The sequence below is a fragment of the Grammomys surdaster genome, unplaced genomic scaffold (genome assembly GCF_004785775.1).
Source record: "Grammomys surdaster isolate TR1022 unplaced genomic scaffold, NIH_TR_1.0 125940, whole genome shotgun sequence".
Taxonomy (NCBI): domain Eukaryota; kingdom Metazoa; phylum Chordata; class Mammalia; order Rodentia; family Muridae; genus Grammomys; species Grammomys surdaster.
The window spans coordinates 3,400,613-3,420,267 of record NW_021620762.1 but is presented as its reverse complement, the minus strand read 5'-3'; the positions used below and the strand labels follow the sequence as shown (position 1 = coordinate 3,420,267).

At 48.7% G+C, this 19,655-nt stretch overlaps 1 protein-coding gene across 2 annotated transcripts in view; it reads right to left on the bottom strand.

The window, feature by feature from the left end:
* Positions 1-334: 334 nt before the first annotated feature.
* Gga3 (golgi associated, gamma adaptin ear containing, ARF binding protein 3) overlaps positions 335-19,655 on the bottom strand; it is a 20,019-nt gene continuing 698 nt past the window's right edge. Inside the window, exons 2-17 of one of the 2 annotated variants that reach the window (XM_028752887.1) lie at positions 11,363-11,447; positions 11,165-11,240; positions 8,470-8,568; positions 7,508-7,631; positions 7,139-7,242; positions 6,754-6,834; positions 6,294-6,431; positions 5,179-5,260; positions 4,981-5,097; positions 4,433-4,678; positions 4,057-4,124; positions 3,468-3,778; positions 3,048-3,268; positions 2,375-2,544; positions 2,132-2,242; positions 335-1,875 (exon numbers count right to left, since the gene is read on the bottom strand). In XM_028752887.1, the coding sequence (XP_028608720.1) occupies positions 1,765-1,875; positions 2,132-2,242; positions 2,375-2,544; positions 3,048-3,268; positions 3,468-3,778; positions 4,057-4,124; positions 4,433-4,678; positions 4,981-5,097; positions 5,179-5,260; positions 6,294-6,431; positions 6,754-6,834; positions 7,139-7,242; positions 7,508-7,631; positions 8,470-8,568; positions 11,165-11,240; positions 11,363-11,447 (2,144 nt within the window). In that variant the 3' untranslated portion in view covers positions 335-1,764. The remainder of the gene's footprint in view (positions 1,876-2,131; positions 2,243-2,374; positions 2,545-3,047; positions 3,269-3,467; positions 3,779-4,056; positions 4,125-4,432; positions 4,679-4,980; positions 5,098-5,178; positions 5,261-6,293; positions 6,432-6,753; positions 6,835-7,138; positions 7,243-7,507; positions 7,632-8,469; positions 8,569-11,164; positions 11,241-11,362; positions 11,448-19,655) is intronic. The other variant, XM_028752888.1, reaches the window with a different exon arrangement.

Below are 19,655 nucleotides of genomic sequence, written 5' to 3'. Positions count from 1 at the left end.
GGATGTTTTTAAATTGTCTGTCCTGACATGGCAAAATGAACAATATTTGTTTTTGAGATGGATGTTTCCACTCCTGGCTTATGAGCTCACTGATAGAGAATGGCCCTACTCCATCTCATTAGAGAAGCCAGGGACCCACAGCACTGGTACAAGGGGAGTAATCCTGCCCAAATGGAGTTGGCAGCTTTCGTTTCTGGAGGCCTTACTCAGCCAATGACCTTGGAACACCCTTCATCTGATTTCTTTGGTTATCTTTCAACAAAAGGCTTCAGAAGCCTATCTGGAATCCATGCATGGTGCTCTGTCACTGTGCTCTGTATTAAAAGATGCCAAGCAGGGTAAAAGGGTTTTATTTCACATGCAGCAAAACAAGGGCAGGATGTGGTACATCCAGTACAGCTGTTGACTGAAGCAGTGACCTCAGTAGTAGTGACACTCATAATTGAACTATTTAAAGACTGTAGTGATATAGTAATCCCATAGATGCTCCAGCACCGAAGCAACCAGGCTCTGGAGAGCTCTTGGATTTATTCCATCATTAGTGAAAATGATTCTTTTTTTTTTTTTGACTTAAGGAAACTGTAAAACCTGCTAGCTAAGGACAGATGACCTCTAGACAGAGCAAGGATGCTCAAAGATGTCGTGGGAACACATCATACAGACAGCTGAGCACAGTGGACTGCTGCTGACCCTTTCCCAACTCCTCCAGCAGCTGAGTTCCCTATCGGCTTGAAAGTCTCTGGCCTGGAGCCGCTGGGTCATGCTAGCTGAGGCACAGCACTGCAGAAGCAATAGGGTCTGGTAACTCAGTTCAAGCACAGATCTCATCACATCCAGACCCAACATGTCGCTGACAGTGCCCCTCTCTAGCTGGGGAAAAGTGGGTATTGGGTGCAGCACAAAAGGACATAAAAGTCTAGTGCAATGTGTGTGACCCTGAGACTTTCTGGGTCCAGCCATAGGTGCCACACCACATTCTGTGTGGCAGGAAGAGGGAGTAACCAAAGCAGGATGCAGAGTGGCAAGAGGTGTCTTCCCCTGAAAGGCTTATGGGGAGCACAGCAGTTTATTTCATGCCAAGCAAGAGGTAGTGAGGAGGATGGCCTATTCCCACTGCAAGAGGTACGCCTTTCTCAGAAAGCCACAGTACCTGCTTCTGAAGGGAAACACTGGCACTTCTGTCTTCCTTCCTGTCCCTAGTTGAAGCTATCAGGCCAAGTTCCCTGTCCCGCTACGGTGTCCATAGGACACAACCTGCCACTGTAAGCACATCACTCACTCATTAGCCACTGCAGGATGCTGCTGCTTGCAGAGAGTGAAGACTACAGTACTCCACAGGGCTCACTCTGAGCCACTGCTGCCCACTTGAGTTCAGGAGCAGCAGGGGCGTAAAGACGTAGTTCTTGAAGGGGTTGGAGAGGCACTGTTCAGAGCCCTCTCCTGGTATCAAGGAATGCCAGTTAAAAAAAAGGGAAATCCTATTCCACGCCCAGAGTCCACCATCCCAGAGTGACCAATGAAGCCACAGGGAACTCCCCACCCACACAGTACAGCTACTTCAAGTCACACAGGTAGATAAAACAGGTCCTTTTAGGGGCCCAGGAAGAGATGACCAAAGCAGCAGCTTGGTTCCTGACAGAAGTGTCCAGGGCCCTGATCCACACCAAGCTGTAAACACTATCCAGGGTGTACAGTGGCTGGACTAGCCAGAGCCTGTCTCAGGGCTGCCTGCCTTCCAAGTAGAGATGGCAGCATTTGCTGGGGTCATAGGTTCCCCCACTGTTCCACAGGAGGAAACTGGTCCACTTCACCCAGTTCTGTGCTCAGCTGCTCCCCCAGAGCAAAGGTCAATTTATACCGAAGCCGCACCTTTTCCTGTAATATGAAGGCTGCAGATGAGAATCAGTCCAGGAGTTCCCTCTCCAAGACACTGTCCCCCTGTCACACCCATGACTCTGCTTGAGGGATGCATTTGCACCACCATGTCTACCCATGCTCAGTCCCTTAACCTGGGATAAGAGAGGGGTTACTGCTACAGGTCATGCCAGGACCTCCTGACAGAGTCTCAGAAGGTACTCCCTGTGTTCTAATCTGGGCCAGTGGCACCCTAGGTGGATTGTCCCATGCTTACCTTCATTGGATTGGCCAGCAGCATGACCTGGGTGATGGCTGCAGGTGGCTGGACAGGACTAAATGGAGAAAGTTCTGTCCCAGAGGGTGGCTGCAACTTCACTTTCATTGACTGGAGACAAAAAAAAAAAAAGAAGCTCCTTTGAAGAGAATGGTCTAGGTGTCTCAGAGACACCAAGTGTCACCTGCTGGCTACTGAAAGGCGGTCAACATGATAGGTTCAATCTAAGGGAGACGAAGATACCTTGGGCACTGCGGCCTGCAGCACTATGCTCTTGACTGGCAAGGGAGCTGTATTCAGCATGGAAACCACTACCACCAGCACATCAGGCCGTCCTGGCGGACACTCCTTAGCAAAGTGGAAAAGGATGCGGAAGCCATTTTTATCATAGGCTGTCACGGGAAGGGCACTGCCTGCAAGAAGGTGTTACATGAGTAAGTGTGGTGGGGGACATGGCAAGGGCCCTGCAGAGTCCTAGGTACTACGGGATGGAGAAAAGCCACCATGGCTGAACAGTGCTGCCCTGTGGAAAACTGGAGAGGACCAAGGTCACACAGCTACTGTAAGGAGCTGGGGGCTGCAGAGATGGATGGTACAGTGGTTAAGAGCACTTGTCATTCTTGTAGAGGATCTTGGTTCCCAGAACCCATGATTCATCAGCTCACAACTGCCTGCAACTCCAGTTTCAGGAGGCCTTACACCCTCCGACCTCTGTGGGCATACATGTCAAGCACACGCATACACCAAGGTACACAAACATTTATAAGTAATAAAAACACAATCTTTAAAAAAGATGTGAGACAGCAGGCAAGTGGACGACCCTTAAGAGTAAGAGACTCCTGCATAGATAGACTCCACTGGTCACATACCCTACAAACACTACAGCTGAGGCTGACCGCCTGTCCCCAGCACTTACTAGGCTTGATCGATTCCAGGGGCACATGGACACTGGCCAAGGAGAGCTCTGGGCCCTTCTGAGGGCTGCCTTGGGACTGGAAGGCCGGTGACTGGAAGAGAGGGCTTCCAGGCCCAGCGGAGAAGGACATGAGAGGCCTGGCTGGGGCAGAGGCAGGAAGCAGCGGGGAGGCAGTGGGCCCAGGAGAGAAGCAAGAAACAGGTTTCACCAAGCCTGAGGTCCTGCAGGCAAGGAAGGCAAGTCAGAGAGCAGAGCTGCCAGGCAACCCTTCATCCAGAGCCAGGCCCTAGCTCCCCTAGGCCACCAACTTCCAGCCTGACTAACAGGATCAAAAGGTATCCACACTCCACCCTCTGAAGCCTCCCTTTGGGCCTGTATATGACGCCCCACCCTCAGCCACCCTCTTTTCCTATCCCTTACACTTTGGCCTCTTCCAGAAGCTGGTCAAGAGCATCTAGGCGGTGCGAGGTGCTGGAGCTGGGGTATTCTGGGCCTTCGGGCTCAGCCTTTGGAACCAAGGCTGGAGCAGGTCCAGAAGAAAACATGAAGGAACCAGTGCTGTGGGTTGGTGCAATAGCTGGGACCATAGGAGCTGGGAAGGCAGCAGGCAGTGGAGCTTGGGACATACTTGAGGTAGAAACTGGGGGAGGGAGCAGGGATCCATCTGAGGGGCAAGAGGCCGCAGGCACTAGCCTGGGACTGAAGAAGTCCAGATCTGATGATGGTTCATTCTGCATAACAGAAATATCAGGTGAGCAAAGACCTAGAAGGGGCTGCAGAAAGGGAAGAGTTCATCACCCACCAGGCCCTTCTGAGGTGCCCATCATGACCCACGGAACCCCCAGGGAAGACCCCTTGGAGGCAGCATGCCTCAGCTCCAGCAGACCCGACACTAGAGAATACAATAAGCTCTGGTTTTAGCAAAGTGTAGCCAGACACAGCCTAAGAAGGAATGGGTGAGCTTTGGTCCTTGGACACTTTAGTGATGTTGCCATTACTGTGCCTCTACCTGGAACAGGTGCCACTGACTGTTTCCAGCTGACTCTTTGGGAGCAGTAGGGGCTGGGTCAGTAAGGCCTAAGAACACAAAAGAAAACTCAGTGAGATGAGGTCCTGGGCTGAGCTGACAAGACAAGAGACATTACTTGTAAGGAAAGTGTTCCTCTGCCGCTAGACTGGAGAAGTAAATCCTCTTCACCCTTCATGCATGATTCAAAGGCCTCCCAGAAAGAGAGGAGACAAGCTGTGCCCCAGCCTACCATGTTTATCCTGCAATCCATAGAAAGATGGCCCTGGTGGCCTCCAGAGAGTTAACTGAGAAAGCACACTAACCCTTAGGCCTGGTGCACATGCTTTCCTTCCCCTAATGCCATGCGTGCACATACCTAAACAGAGGAGCTCCTCATCCAGCAAGGAGAGGGCATTGTTCGTCCTGTCAGGCCCTGGGGGAGCCTCAGCATGGCTGGATGAACGGCTTCGTGGAGGCCCAGAGGTTTGGGGGGGTGGAGGGAGGATAGGGATGCCTGAGGTGGGTGGGGCAGGTGTTGGGGCCAACACTGGGGATGAGTTGCCAGGGGTGTCCACCTCAGCAAGGTCGATGAGGGTGCCTTGGTTACTGCAGTAGCTGTTTCCTGGATGGGTCGACAGAAGAGGACAAGGGCATTCGGGGTGAATCTAGTCTCCATGCGGCAAGAGGCAGGACCCAGGCACAGCTGCTAAGGCTCTAACTCTGCCATTTCTCCAGGGACACTGAAAGCCACGCTTGAGAAGGCAAGAAAGGAAGTCTCCATGCACACCTCCTAGCCTCTGGGAAGGGCTACTTGGAATGGCTTGGTATCCTCTCAGGAATTCCCTGAGCATTGCCATTTGTGGCTCAGGGGTCAGGACATGTGGCTGCTCTGGAGAGTCCCAGAATGGAAATCAGAGTATTTACCTTCAGAGTCAGGCATGGTTGAGGTGGTCACCTCACCATTGATGATCTGTCCTTCAATAATTGTTTTGTAAGAGTTGATGACCCTGGACAGGTTGTCACTGGCCTGCAGGATGTCTCCTACAGTAGAAGAGATTCCTCACTGTGGGCTGTGACGACTCTCACACATGTCTAAAGTCTTGCCTCATCCTTCACACTCACCCAGACTGTTGTCATTGTCCTCTGTCTCGCTGGCTAGTTTAAATAATATCCGTCTCTTACTCTCACAACGATCAAAGAGCTCCTGAGAGAGACCCAGATATAAAAATTGTAACTAAAGAGGTTCTGGCCAGTCATCTGATTCAATGTTTATGCCCAGAAAATGGTGGGATTCCCCAACAGACCACAGAGTTACTGACTGGGCTGGGAGCAGAGCAAGCATCTTTGTGTCTTCAGTAGCTACCAAACAATATTGCCCAAGTCACCTGTACCAACTGTTAAGTAAGACGTGTCTCAGTCCATTGATTCTGTGGGCCACGTTCTTGTGGTGGCGAGCCTGTGTGTGTCTGACCTACATCCTCTGGGACCTAAGATCTCTGGGGAAGAACTTCTGCCACATGCACAGAGGCCCAGGACCCACTCACTCCCTCTAGCACAGACCTGATGAGTCTGTTGGCTTCTTGCAGGTCACCTGGGTTCTCGCTCTTCAACAGGTCTGCATGTACACAGTTATGGTTGCGTAGCTTGGTGCTCTTGTAGGATTCCTAACAGTGCGAGCAGAGGCTGTCCCTGCTCTCCTGCCTGCCTCTGGAATGCTTTTCCTCCTTGACAAGCCCTGAAGTGAGAGTATGTGCCTGGTCTTCCCGTAGACTGTTATGGCAGATTTGGTCCCTGGGAGGCCTGCTCTTTTCTGAGGGTAGGAAGTGGGGGTAGGTCTGGAAAAAGGGAGGAAGCTGAGGGGGGAGGAGAGTGAGGAAGGAGAAATTACAGTAGGGATGGAATGTATGACAGAAAAATAAATAAAAAGATATGTCTCAGAAGCCAACAGCCTAAGCTACAATGTCAACACCAGCACTCAGGGAAGTCTCCCGCTGAGGTGTCCCCAAGGCTTAAAGGCAGAGTAGGAGTGAGCACCTAGGACATTATCAGGACATGCTATCTGGAGTCCCAGGCAGCACGTGCACCAGGAGCAGTAGCTGTATACAACAGACACTGCCCTTCACTCTCCTGATACAGTGACCAAGCCCACGGAAAGCACGCATGTCCTCACCCAGACAGGCCCCACGTGGGGCAGAGCAGTCTGCAGGGCAAGCTCACAGCTCGCAGCAGTGGCTTACCTTCATGAGCTCCCTGTCGGCCTCTGACGAGCACTCTTGGCTGTAGTGAAGCAGCATCTCGTGGAGCAGCTTGACATTGTTGTTCACCTCCTCCAACGTGTGCAGGCGCTCGGTCACTTTCTGGATGCGCGCCTCATCCTGCCTCAGCCAAGAGGGCGCAGTAAAAAACAAGTTCACCTAGCTTGTCTTTCAACTTCCAGGCAGGGCTCACTCCTCACCCCACAGCACAGGGCAGAGGCCAGCCCAGAGCACAACTCCGCATGCTTCCTAGGACTGCAAGCCTCAGACTGACCCCAAGCTGTTTTAGACTGACTCCTCCCACTTCCACTGCCACCCACCACCCCTCTATGCTTTCTCCCACAGGAAACACAAGGCTCCTCCGAAAGTCCCTGAGCGCAGGGCTGCAGGTGCTGGGGAAGAACTTCTGCGCCCCATGCCCAGAGGCACAGTACCCACTCACTTCCTTCACCATGGACTTGATGAGTTTGTTGGCTTCTTGCAGGTCATCTGGGTTCTTGCTCTTCAACAGCTTGGCTAACAGCTGGAAGAGAAGGTATCTCAAGTGAAGGAAGGAAGCATGTACCCAGTCCCACTAGGCACCAGAAGGAACTGCAATATCAAGCAAGACCCCACTTCACGCTTGGTAGGGTGGCTCATGCCTACAGTACCACTAGTCAGGCCACTGAGGCAGAAAGGTGTCAAGTGTAAGGTCAGCTTAGGTTAGAGAGAGAGAGACTGACTCAAAAACTGAAAGATAAAAGGCACCCACCCTCCACTTTCACACCCACACCCAGTCCGCCTGCGACTGCTCATCTAAAAGAACTCCGGTCTAAGACACACTTTACCTTGGATTTCTCCTCATCATCAAAAACAGGGTTTTTGGGACGAGGTGGGGGAGAGGGGATCAGCGTTCTGTCCATAGGGATAGGGGGATCCGACTGCACTATGCCTGAGAGAGACACAAATGACAGAGCACTGCTCAGGCAACGGTCACCTTGTCCTTCACACAACAAGGGCCAAATCCCTGTGATAAGCAGGAAGAAGGGCAGGCTACTCTCACCTCAACCCACCAGAACCTCAGCTGAGCCCTCATGACAAATCCATTCTACAGGAAAGGACCTTGGCAGGACCCTGGAGACTCCCAACATTCTCTTCTTTGCCTTAACTTTCCGCCTTCATTGTCACTTGAGGTAAATGGAGAGGTAAACACATACCTTGTCTTTTCAACATATGGTAGGCATCTTTGATCTTTGCTTCTTCAGGCAAGGCCAGTGTCCAGCTGAAAAGCAACTCGATGACCTTGGTCTTCACCTTCTCAGACACCCTGTCTCCCAAGTACTAGGAGGTAAAATAAAGTAAGAGTCTACTATCCGAGACACCAAGGATGAATTCACAGTGTGCTCCCCTCATTCCAGTTACAAGCTGCACACACAGACCCAGCACACCCTATGGTGTGATGGAGCAGGGGAGGGGGTGACAGCTTGCAGTCACAACAGGGCCAAGGCCAGATCCCTGTGCTCCCATGCAGAAGCTGCCTGAGATGTTAAAAAAGGGGAATGTAATAAAGGTTTTTTTTTTTTATTTATTTTTTCTTAGGTTTTTCGAGACAGGGTTTTTCTGTATAGCCCTGGCTGTCCTGGAACTTACTCTGTAGACCAGGCTGGCCTCGAACTCAGAAATCCGCCTGCCTCTGCCTCCCAAGTGCTGGGATTAAAGGCGTGCGCCACCACCACCTGGCATAAAGGTTTATTTTTATTTACGTGAGTGTCTACCATATATGTGTGGGTTCTGTAGAGGCTAGAAGTTGGTACTGGATCCCCCTCAGAGCTGTCGCAAATACTTTTACTGCCCCCAGGCATATCTCCAGCCCCATAAGCGCATTTCCTTTGAGGACCTTCTGAGAATGCCACCAGCATAAAAACTGACTCGCTCTGTCTAGAGCTGTCCAGCTAACGCTGTCCAGCAGAGCACAGAGTACAGCCACACACTCTCACTGGGCACACACAGCCAGGCTGGGCATCTACCACATGCTGTCCAGACCTCAACCTCATCAGTCCTTCCCACCTCTAGGAGCCAGCTTTGTAAGCACAGGACACACAGGGTCATCTCTATGGAGACGCTAATGGAGCAGAAAAGCCAGTATGGGAAAGAACAGCAGAAACTGCTACCAACTGACCTTTGGAGAGACGACTTTGATTAATTCATTCAAAAACCGGAACTTCCCCACTTCATTATGAAGTCTCCTGCCACAGTTCTTCATACATGCCTCCAGCACCTGTGGCCACAGAGAGAGGCAGCCCTGACTATGGGAGCTATGGAACAAGACACTGGTCCCCACGAGTATTAAGAAACCAGTCCCAGGTGAAGGGACTCACTATGAGAAAACGGTGCTCTCTCCTGGAGGACAGAGGTTAAACCAGACCCATTCACCACAGACCCTCCTTCTAATGGCATGTTCCCTAGAGACTGCTACACAAAAGTTAGAGCAGGAAATGCTGAGTCCCTGATGCCAGGAAGTCTGCTGCCAGACCTGGAAAGGTCTTCCACAAGATACTGTCTTGAAACCTTAGGAGGAAAACTAAAGTCCAAAGAGAAAGTTTCTCAGGCTGGAGAGCTGGCTCAGCCGGTAAGAGCACTGACTGCTCTTCCAGAGGTCCTGAGTTCAATTCCCAGCAACCACATGGTGACTCACAACCATCTGTGATGGGATCTGATCCCCTCTTCTGGTGTGTGAAGACAGAGACAGTGTACTCACATACATAAAATAGATAATTCTTAAAAAAAAAAAAAAAAAGAGAAAGTTTCTCCAACTCCCAGAATAGTTCCAAGGCCATTCCACAAATTGACATTTCTGCAGGTATAGGAGACATCCAAATCTATTGTTCTTTGTTTAGATGATGGGACATTTCTCTTCCTTCCTTTTGTTGACATGTCCCTATGCTTCTCGGGCGCCGTCATTCGTTCAGCTTGCACACAGCAGTGCTTAGGTATGAATACATGGGTGTGTATGCCAGGTCAGCCTCGGGTGCCCTTTCTGTGATGAATCTTACCTTGTTTGGAGACAGGAGCTCTCACTGGCCTGGGACTCACTGCTCCTCAGTCTTGGCTGGCTGACCAATGAGACTCAGGAATCTGGTTTTTTTTTAGTTTTTTTTTTTTTTTTTTTTTGCCATTCAGAGTCACACCTGGCTTTTCTGTAGGTTCCAGGGACTGAGCCCAGGTCTCAGACTTGCACAGCATTTTACCACTGAGATCAGCCAGCCTCTGTATAGCAAGTGCTGGGAGTAAGTGCGTGATCACATTATAATGAGACAAATAGCATCTGTTAACATGCCCAGTGGTTTCTTTTTTTCAAAATAAACACACATACATAAGGGAAGAATTTTATTTGAAGAGTATAGGTGTGGGGCTGGAGAGATGGCTCAGTGGTTAAGGGCATTGACTGCTCTTCCAAAGGTCCTGAGTTCAATTCCCAGCAACCACATGGTGGCTCACAACCATCTGTAATGAGATCTGATGCCCTCTTCTGGGGCATCTGAAGAGAATGACAGTGTACTCACATACATAAAATAAATAAGTAAATCTCTTTAAAAAAAAAAAAAAGAAGAGTATAGGTGTGTTTGTCTACCTGCGTATCTATATACCACATGTATGCAGTGCTGGAGGAAGTCAGGTGGTGGCACACATTATAATCCTAGCACTTGGGAGGCAGAGTTCTAGCCTGATCTACAGAGTGAGTTCCACAACAGCCAGGGCTGTGACACAGAGAAACCTTGTGTCAAGAAACTATAAATAAATAAGAATGGAAGGAGGACCGAGTGACGGCTGTGCACCTCCACATGGCTCTGGGAACCCTCCACATGGGTACTGGGAATTGAACCCAGGTCCTCTGGAAGAGTGGCCAGTGCTTTTAACCATGAAACATCTTTCCCAGCTTCCAATGCTTGGTTCCTGTAAAGCCAGGTTCTCAGCTGCGGCTGGTGGACATCCTGGCCTGGCCCCTCTGCTGCGGAGCTCTCCTGTGCACTCAGGGATCGTTAGCTGTAGCTCTGGCTACCACTCGCTAGTCAACACGTCACACCATCCCCAACAATAAAAGCACCAAAGCATCTCCAGACACTATCAAATGTCTTCTGGAGACCAAAACTGTCTCCTGCAAGCCAGCCATGGTGGCACATGCCTGTATTATTAACACTTTGGAGATTGAGACAGAAGGATCAAAACATCTTTAAAAAACAAAACAAACAAACAAACAACCCAGATTTAAAAACCAAACCCAAATCAAAACAAAACAACCAGTGGGCCTGGTTGCCCTTAGGGGGGAAAAATCACCATTTTTGAGCTCCTAGCGCCATAATGAAAGAGCAGTGCTCCTGGTCTCTAAGCCTCACTGTTCTGTCTCCAGGACCAAAATGACATCAGGCTCAGAAAAGATGCCACAGTCCTCTCCACTTGGCTGTTGTCTGAGGAGCAAGGAAGCACTTGAGCACTCCTTTCGCTGTCTGAACAAATGCTTACCTCTGCCCCGTGGCTGTGGCTATGAGCGCGGTTCCTCACTAGAACAGGTAGTGCTTCCAGCTGTACAATACACTGTATGTGCCACACTTTACCTCAAGACTACCTAGGTTCTCTCTGAGCCCCACACTGGCGCCCCTCAGGGACCTGTGCAGGCTCCATGCCAGCTCTGGAGGCTGAGTACTTGTGGACTGGCTGACTGCAATGCTCTACACACACCCAACTTATGTCAGGGCCTTTCTACTGGGCTCTGGGCAGGAGTCTAGTTACTACGAATGGCCTAATGTGTGTGTGAGGAAAGACTTGAACAAGTAAGTGAACATCCACTGCTGTCATCTCCGACAGCAAAGACCTACCGTGAGGGCCTGCACTGCCTCCCATTCCTGTGGAGACTGGATCTTGTGGGCCAGGAGTCGCACAGCAATCTGGGGCCTGATAGACAAGCACACTACAATCAGTCTGCAGATGGAGGGCCAACTGGCCAGGTTTCCTTAGCCAGCGCTCGCTTGCTTACTCCTGCTCTCGCTCTCCCTCCCTCTCCCTCTGGGACTCACCCTTCAAGCTCTTTGTTGATTTGATCACAGAAGCCAATGATATATTCCCAGTCTTCCTGGCGGTTGGAAGGATTGGTAGCTTTATCTTGGAACAAAACATAAAGGACAACTGACTGTTAAAAGAGCAACTCATAACACAAGGGTATCTCCACAATGTTTAAACAACAAAATATTGCTTCCAAATCTGTTCCATAAGAATACCTCCAGAATTCAGTCAGACAGCAAATACAAATCTTGCTTTCTGCCCAATATTTTTGGTAGTTTCAGTAAAAAAGGAAAAAAAACCTCATGGAGGTCAGAGTAGATTGGGATCCAAAGGACAAACACAAACTTGAATGATCAGAGTTCTCACTGACACCTTCAAGGTTCTGAGTTCAATTCTCAGCAACCACATGGTGGCTCACAACCATCTGTAATGGGATCCGATGCCCTCTTCTGGGGTGTCTGAAGACAGCTACAATGCACTCATAAATGTAAATTTAAACAAATATGCTGCTTTAGAGTTTTATTTAAAAAAAAAATGGCCTCAAGTGGCTACAACATTTCAAGAAACTTGCACATTTTACTACCTAACTGTTATGGTTTATATATGCTTGGCCCGGGGAGTGGCACTATTAGAAAGTGTGGCCCTGTTGGAGTACGTGTGCCACTGTGGGTGTGGGCTTTAAGACCTTCAACCTAGCTGCCTGGAAGCCAGTATTCTGTTAGCAGCCTTCAGATAAGATGTAGAACTCTCAGCTCCTGCACTATTCCTGACTGGATGCTGCCATGTTCCCACCTTGATGATAATGGACTGAACGTGTGAACCCGTAAGCCAGCCCCAATTAAATGTTGTCCTTACAAGAGGTGCCTTGGTCATGGTGTCTGATCACAGCAGTAAAACCCTGACTAAGACAACAACCACTGCTAATAAATGGAGCTGGGTGGTCAGCTGGAGCAACAAGTGTCTCTGAGAAGCTGAAGATAGGCTGAATTAGGTAAAAAATAAATTTAAAAATGAGTATTTTCTACAGATCCTTCACAAAGATTTTCAGGACCAAATCTTTCTTAATCTTTAAAGACTTTTGAAGTTGCACAGGCCCCTCTACAAATGCATTCAGCTCCACTGAAACATCTTTCAATCTTGTGCAGACTTCCACTGCATAAAGAGCTCTGTCGGCTGATTTCAGTGCCCTCGGGTTTAAATGGCCTTCAATGGTCAAGTGCAGACAGATGCTGAGAGCATCTTGAGGGCATAGAGTTGTGGAATTCCAGCACTGAAGGTAAAGCCCAGGTACACTTGTTCTGGCCGCCTTCTCTGCTCCGCTGGGACCTGTGCTGAAGGAAGATGGCCCATGAGGTGAATGACTTCTGGTCTGATACAAATCTAGTCCTGCTACTTGCTATTCAGGGCTTCAGGCTCAGACAAAAAGGAAAGCCTGGAGCACATCTTCTCCAGATAGCCTCAATCCCCTGTGGTGACAGACCTGCTAACACTAGATGGGCTAACCTAAGTTTCTGGATTTTGGTTCTAAATGTGGCTGTTTTCTTCTTTCCATTGATTTACTTGGAGGACGGTGGTGGGGCTCAAGTGCTATGTCTATGGAAGTCGACGGACAGCCTAGAGGAACTGGTTCTCTCTTTATCACTTGATTTCTGAAAATCAATCTCAGACTTGGTGGCAAGCATCTTCACTGGCTGAGCCACCTCACTTCTTCTACCCTCTTTTAGATTCTCATAGTATAGCCCAGACTGGTCTTGAACTCACCATGATCCTTCTACCTTGGAATCTCAAACACCAAGAATTATAGGTAGGCATCACCACACCAAGCTGTGTTTTCTTAACTTTAAAAATCACCATTTGGCTGGGCAGTGGTAGTGTATGCTTTTAATCCCAGCACTTGGGAGGCAGAGGCAAATAGATTTTTGTGAGTTCCAGGCCAGCCTAGTCTACAGAGTGAGTTCCAGGACAGCCTGGGTTATACAGAGAAAACTGTCTCGAAAACAAAACAGAACAACAGCATCACTATTCAGTCTGGGCCTGGTAGCATAGGCCAAGCTGCTTGAGAAGCTGAAGCAGGAGGCCTAAAAGTTCAAGGCTAGCCTGAGCAAAAGAGAAAGTTTTAAGGTTAACCTAGGCAACAAAACTTCAATTCACAATTTTTTTAAGAAAAGATTTATTTATTCATTTTATGTATTTGAGTATACTATAGCTGTCTTCAGACACACCAGAAGAGGGCATCAGATCCCATTACAGATGGTTCTGAGCCACCATGTGTTTGCTGGGAATTGAACTCAGGACCTCTGGAAGAGCAGTCAGTGTTCTTAACCACTGAGCCATCTCTCCAACCCCTTGTTTCACAATTTTTTTAAAAAAGGAAAATAGAAAAAGAAGGCTGGTGATATAGCCCAGCAGTAGAAGACTTGCCTAGCATGTACAAGGCCCTTGGTTCAATGACAAATGCCAATAAACAAAAGCACAGGTAGGCTGGGGATGGTGGTGGATGCTCATAATCTCAACTTTCATTGAGACAGAAGGAAGGAAGGTCAGGTATTCCAGGCAGCTTAAGTAACAAGGGGAGCCTGTTTTCCCCTGCCCACAAATCACCGGTAATGTGGGGGACTGAATCCTAAGAATTCATCCTTCCATCAAGAAAAGGGCATCTGAGCACAAGTCTTCTCAGGCCGGGGCTAGATCGGCCTGACAACACTTTTTGACTGGTTTCAGCAGGAAGACTCTGGTGGTTAAAGGTTATATTTAGAAAGTGAGCCCACATGGCATAGGCCCATGTGGTGGCCTTGTTGGAGGAGGTGTGTTACTGGGGGCAGGCTTTGAGGGTTTAAAACCCCACATCATTCCTTAGCTCTCTGTGTCAAGGTTGTATCTCAAGATGCAAGCTCTCGGCCACTGCTCCAGTGCCATTCCTGTCTGCCTGCTGCCAGGCTCCCACCACAGTGGCCAAAGACTTACCCTCTGAGCCTGTAAGCCCCCAGTTATACTGTCTTCAGCAATGCCTTTGTCATGGGGTCTTAGTCAGGGCAACAGAAAAGTAGCTACAAGGTAAGAAGCGAACAGAACTGAGGGGACTCAAGTGTGTGAGCCTGCAAGCTCCGAGCTTCAACCTCCAGTAACAAATACAAGTTTATAAATTTATATAGAGAGGAATAACGTGGCTGGAGTTGTTTGTTTGTTTGTTTGTTTTGAGACAGGGCCTTATGTAGACAAGGCTAGGCTGCAAATCACTAAATAGTCAAGGATGATCGTGACTCCTGATGCTCTAGCCTCTGCTTCCAAGTGCTGGGATTACAGATATATGACATCAAAGTGGCTGTCCTCAATCCTGAAAGATAATTTCAGCACTCGAGGCAGAGGTGATCGATCTCTGAGTTCAAGGCCAGTATGTTCTACAGAGTGAGTTCCAGGACAGCCACAGCTATCGAGAGAAACTCTCTTGAAAAAAACCAAAAAACAAAAAAGAAGAGGGATTATTTTATTCAGCAGTGTCCATTTGTCAAGAAATGGTTGACCAGCTGGGTGTGGTGGCACACACCTTTAAACCCAATACTTGGGATACAGAGGCAGTGGATCTTTGGAGTTCAAGGCCAGCCTGATCTATAAAGCAATTTCTAGGACAGCCAGGGCTACAGATGGAGAAAACCTGTTTCGAAAAACAAACAACAAACAATAACAAAAAGAAAAGAAAAAGGAAAGAAGACACGGAGAGAGTTGCCCCATAGCCAGTGCTTCTCTCCTTAACTGTTACAAGACTTACACTGTGGACAATGGGAAACTGTCTTCCAAACAGAAACAGGAGGACTCTTTCCACAAAACACACCTGCAAAAGAAACTCTCTTCCCAAGCTTGCTTAGCTTCTAACAGCGCTTCCCTACCTACTGTGTGTGTAGGAACACTGCCTGCACAACCAGGCAGACAGAGTACCACTTCCTAGTGTCTGTGCTCACGGTACACTATCACCCAGAGCAGCTACAACTCCTGAGGGTGTATGAGGGGACTCTAGCTCTAAGTGTCCGGCACTTCCACCCACTCCACGGTCTCCCTCTCGCAGAGGACTGCTAACAATGGAGTTCTCTGCTGTAAACCTGGCTCTGACCCACCGCTCTGGGTCCTGGTCTGACTCACAGTTGGCTATTTTGGGTCTCCGGTGGAAACCTTCTTTTCTGCTGTTCCATCCCTCCAGATTCCCTACCCTCCTCTTCTGCTTAACCACTGCTAGCCTCAACTCCTACATGACATCACAAGATAAGGATGAAAATAGCGAGCCTTAACTACTCTTTTTTTTTTTTTAATTTTTATTTATTTATTATATGTAAGTACACTGTAGCTGTCTTCAGACACCCCACAAGAGGGCATCAGATATCATTACTGATGGTTGTGAGCCACCATGTGGTTGCTGGGATTTGAACTCATGACCACTGGAAGAGCAGTCAGTGCTCTTAACCACTGAGCCATCTCACCAGCCCGCCTTAACTACTCTTAACTCCTCATGGCTTGAGCCTCTCCGAGGTTTCAAGTTGTACACAGCGATGACTGGAAATAAGCAGTCCCAAGAGCACAGCAAAGGAAGGGGTTACGGTCAGCCTGCCTGCTGTGCTTTTTTTTGAGACAGAGTTGTTTTGTATAGCCATGGTTGTCCTGGAACTAGCTCCGTGTCTTTAGAACAGCCTGGCCTCCAACTCACAGAGATCCACCTGTCTCTGCCTCCCAAGTGCTGGAAGAGACACTCATGGAAAATGAATGCTTTAACCACTGCAGTTGTCTCACACATATCTCAAAACATCTATCACACTGGAGAAACTACAAGACAGCTGCACACAGCCACACCTTTGAGAAGTTGTGCTTCTGTGTGAGCCTGTGAGGAAGAAATCAGCACCTAGGCAAGGCTGTTACTATGTTACTTTGATACAAAAATAAGCCTGAGAACCCATCACTTCTCCTTCCTAACTTCCCCTATTTCTACACACAGTGCCTACTATGGCAATAAATAGTACCACAGTGCTATTCAAAAGCACAGTGGTATCCACTCCCAGACCCAGGTCTAAAACTCTACTGCTGTCCCTTCCCTTTCCTACCCGTTCCTGAGTTCAACCACACCTTCAATTTTTATCACATATTTACTCACTGTTCTATGTGGGAAGGGGTGAAGGGGAGATGTGTGGCATGTCACAAATGTGACGGTCAAATGACAACTTCAAGAAACTGGTTCTCTTTCCACTATGTGGTTCTCCAGGATTAAACTCAGGTCCTAAAGCTCAGTAGCAAGTGACCTCACCTGCGGAGCCACCTTCCTAATCCGTGTCTCTGCACCAATCTTTCTCAGTCATGTCCTTCTAACCCACTTCCCACCTCTTCTCTCACATTGTATCACACTGTGGCACGTGGATGCCGCAACACACACACACACACACACACACACACACACGGCGCTCCTCTCCTCCTCATTGCCATAGTTTTAGTAGTTGAACTCAAGTGTAGCCAGGCTGGCACAGGAAGCACACTCACTGAGGCATCTTGCCTGTGCTGTTTGGTTTATCTCTTTTTGGAACCCGTCTCACCCTGTAACCCTTTTTTTTTTTTTTTTTTTTTGGTTTTTTGAGACAGGGTTTCGATAGTCCTGGCTGTCCTGGAACTCACTCTGTAGACCAGGCTAGCCTCAAAATCAGAAATCCGCCTGTTACCCTGTATCCCTTAATGGCACTAATTCTTTATGTATCCCAGCTGGCCTCAACTTGGAGCGATGCTCCTGCCTTACCTTCCAAGTGCTGGAAAATCAGAGGTGAGCCACCACGCTTGGCTAACTCTCATCACTCTACGTCAGGTCCTGCCATCAATCCTCCTAACAGGGTGGTTTCATCAGGCGTCAGAATGGGAGCCTGCTAACCACTGTCAACATGTAAATGCCCAGGGCCTCAGACAGCCTAACTTGCAGCCGGCCTCCCCATACTCCTACAGCATGCTCATGGCGGGTTCTCATGCTGTCTTCTCCTTCTGCCTTAGGTCATTCTCCGATTGCCCTTCTCCAGTTACCTAAACAAACCTACATTTCAGTACTTAGGTTGTCACTTAGAATCTTCACTGCCACCAGGCGATGGTGGCACACGCCTTTAATCCCAGCACTTGGGAGGCAGAGGCAGGCAGATTTCTGAGTTCTAGAGTTCGAGGCTAGCCTGGCCTACAGAGTGAGTTCCAGGACAGCCAGGGCTACACAGAGAAACCCTGTCTCGAAAAAAAACAAAAAAAATCTTCACTGCCTCAATTTCTATCCATTCTGATAGCACATCCATGGAACTAAGGCAAGACTGCTTAAATTTCCTGGGCCTTTTGTTTTATTTCTGTTTCTGTAAGGCTGGCATGGAACCCAGAGCCTTGCACACGTCAAGTAAGAGGTCCACCCCAGAACAAGTGTTTAAACTTTGTTGTCTGTGCTCGCTTCAGCAGCCCGTACACTACAACTGGAATGATACGGAACGATCAGCACGGTCCCTTTGCAAAAACGAAAAATTTGTGAAACGCTGCCCCCACACCCCTTCTTTTCCAGACAGGGTTTCACGATGTAGCTCTGGCTGTCCTGCAACTCATTCTGTAGACCAGGCTAGCTTTGAACTTACAGAGATCCACCTGCCTCTGCCTTCCAAGTGCTGGGATTAATGATATGCACCACTACACCTGGCTAGTACTTACTAAACATGAGCTGGATGTTCGAAGCCAGCCCCAGGGAGGGCTGAGGTCATCAGGAGATGGTCTGTGAGGAGCACTTGGAGACAGGTTTGCAGCACATAACCAAGCAAGGGAGGAGGCTTCGGGGTTAATGAGAACAGTGTGTGCTGCTGGGAAAACATCACAAGGCTAGCAAAGAAAGAGACAGGGGGAATGGCCAGAGACAGGCTGGAAGGAGGGCAGCAGGTCTGGCAGCCCTGGAATGGTGATGAATTATACCTGCTCTCTTAGGAGGAGCATGCAGATTGGACTAAGGAGGGGCTGCTGCAGTAATTCAGGCAAACTGTAGGTGACAAGGACCTTCTCTGAGATGGCACTGACTGGTTCACTGAATTGGTACAAGTCACACCATCTAGTCAGATGGTGCACAACTGAAATCCCAGCAGCTCAAGAGAGAACAGAAAGAGCAGGCATTTAAGGCCAGTCTCAGGTTCATAGAAAGTCTGAGGCCAGCCTTGGCTTCCTGAGACTGTCACACAAAAACAAAACAACTAAATCAACCCCACTTAGCGCAGCTTAGGTCATTTAAATTACTCCAATTTTCCTGTTCCATCTGTGCAGTGCATCAGTTCTGCTCTGGCTCTATTACCCAGTTGCATGGTTCTAGGAAAATGGTCTGAGTGGAGTCAGAATGTCCTCTTTGAATTGTGGCAACAGAACCTGTTTCATTAGTTGAGATACTTGGTCTACAATTTCAATTCTTTTCATCTTTCAAAAAGGGGATTGGAAGCCAGGCCTCATGGTGCAAACTTTTAATCCTAGCACTGGGGAGGCAGAGGCAGGAGGATCTCTGTGAGTTGGAAGGCAGTCTGGTCTATAGAGGGTTCCAGGACAGTCTGGTGCTCTACAATGATCTCTAGCCAGCGTTTTCACTTTCAGAGAGAAAGTTTCATATTTGACTTATTTAGCGTTGAGCTCACTTGTAGGCCGGGCAGGCCCTGCCTCATCACCCACAACAGTTGGGACTACAGGACAGTTGGGACTGTATACTGGACTCCCTGGGTAAATGATTTTAACCAATCCCTGTAAGCCAGCACCGTGCACTCCTCAGAGAACTGTTCCATACAGGGAGATGGCTCTGTGGCCTGCCTGCAAATATCAGACACTGCAAATGTAATCTTACTTTTTTTTTTGGGGGGGGGGGAGGGGGATATAGCTCCCCTTAAAGCTTAATTTCAATCTCCTTAAGGATATATCTTGAGGAAGGCCACGCAGCTAGGAACAACATTCACGACATCAAAGAGACAGCTGCATTCAGTGAAGGACCTCCAGCTCAAGGCTCTATAAAGGCATCTCATCTAATAATTTCTGTCCCCGTTTAAGAGAGACATTAACTCTTCATAAGGCGTGATCAACCAGCCTTGTTAACCCTTACTAAACATAAGCAGTATGAACTGCCTGCTAATATTAAACCTTATTCCTTCACAGTAATGTATAAATTAGTAAGGACAGCAACACACCGATCTAGCAACAGATTCACTGCTCTTTCATTTACTCAAGAGCGGCTTATCTCGTTAAAATGAGAGCGAGGGGGAGGGAGAGAGAGAGAGAGAGAGAGAGAGAGAGAGAGAGAGAGAG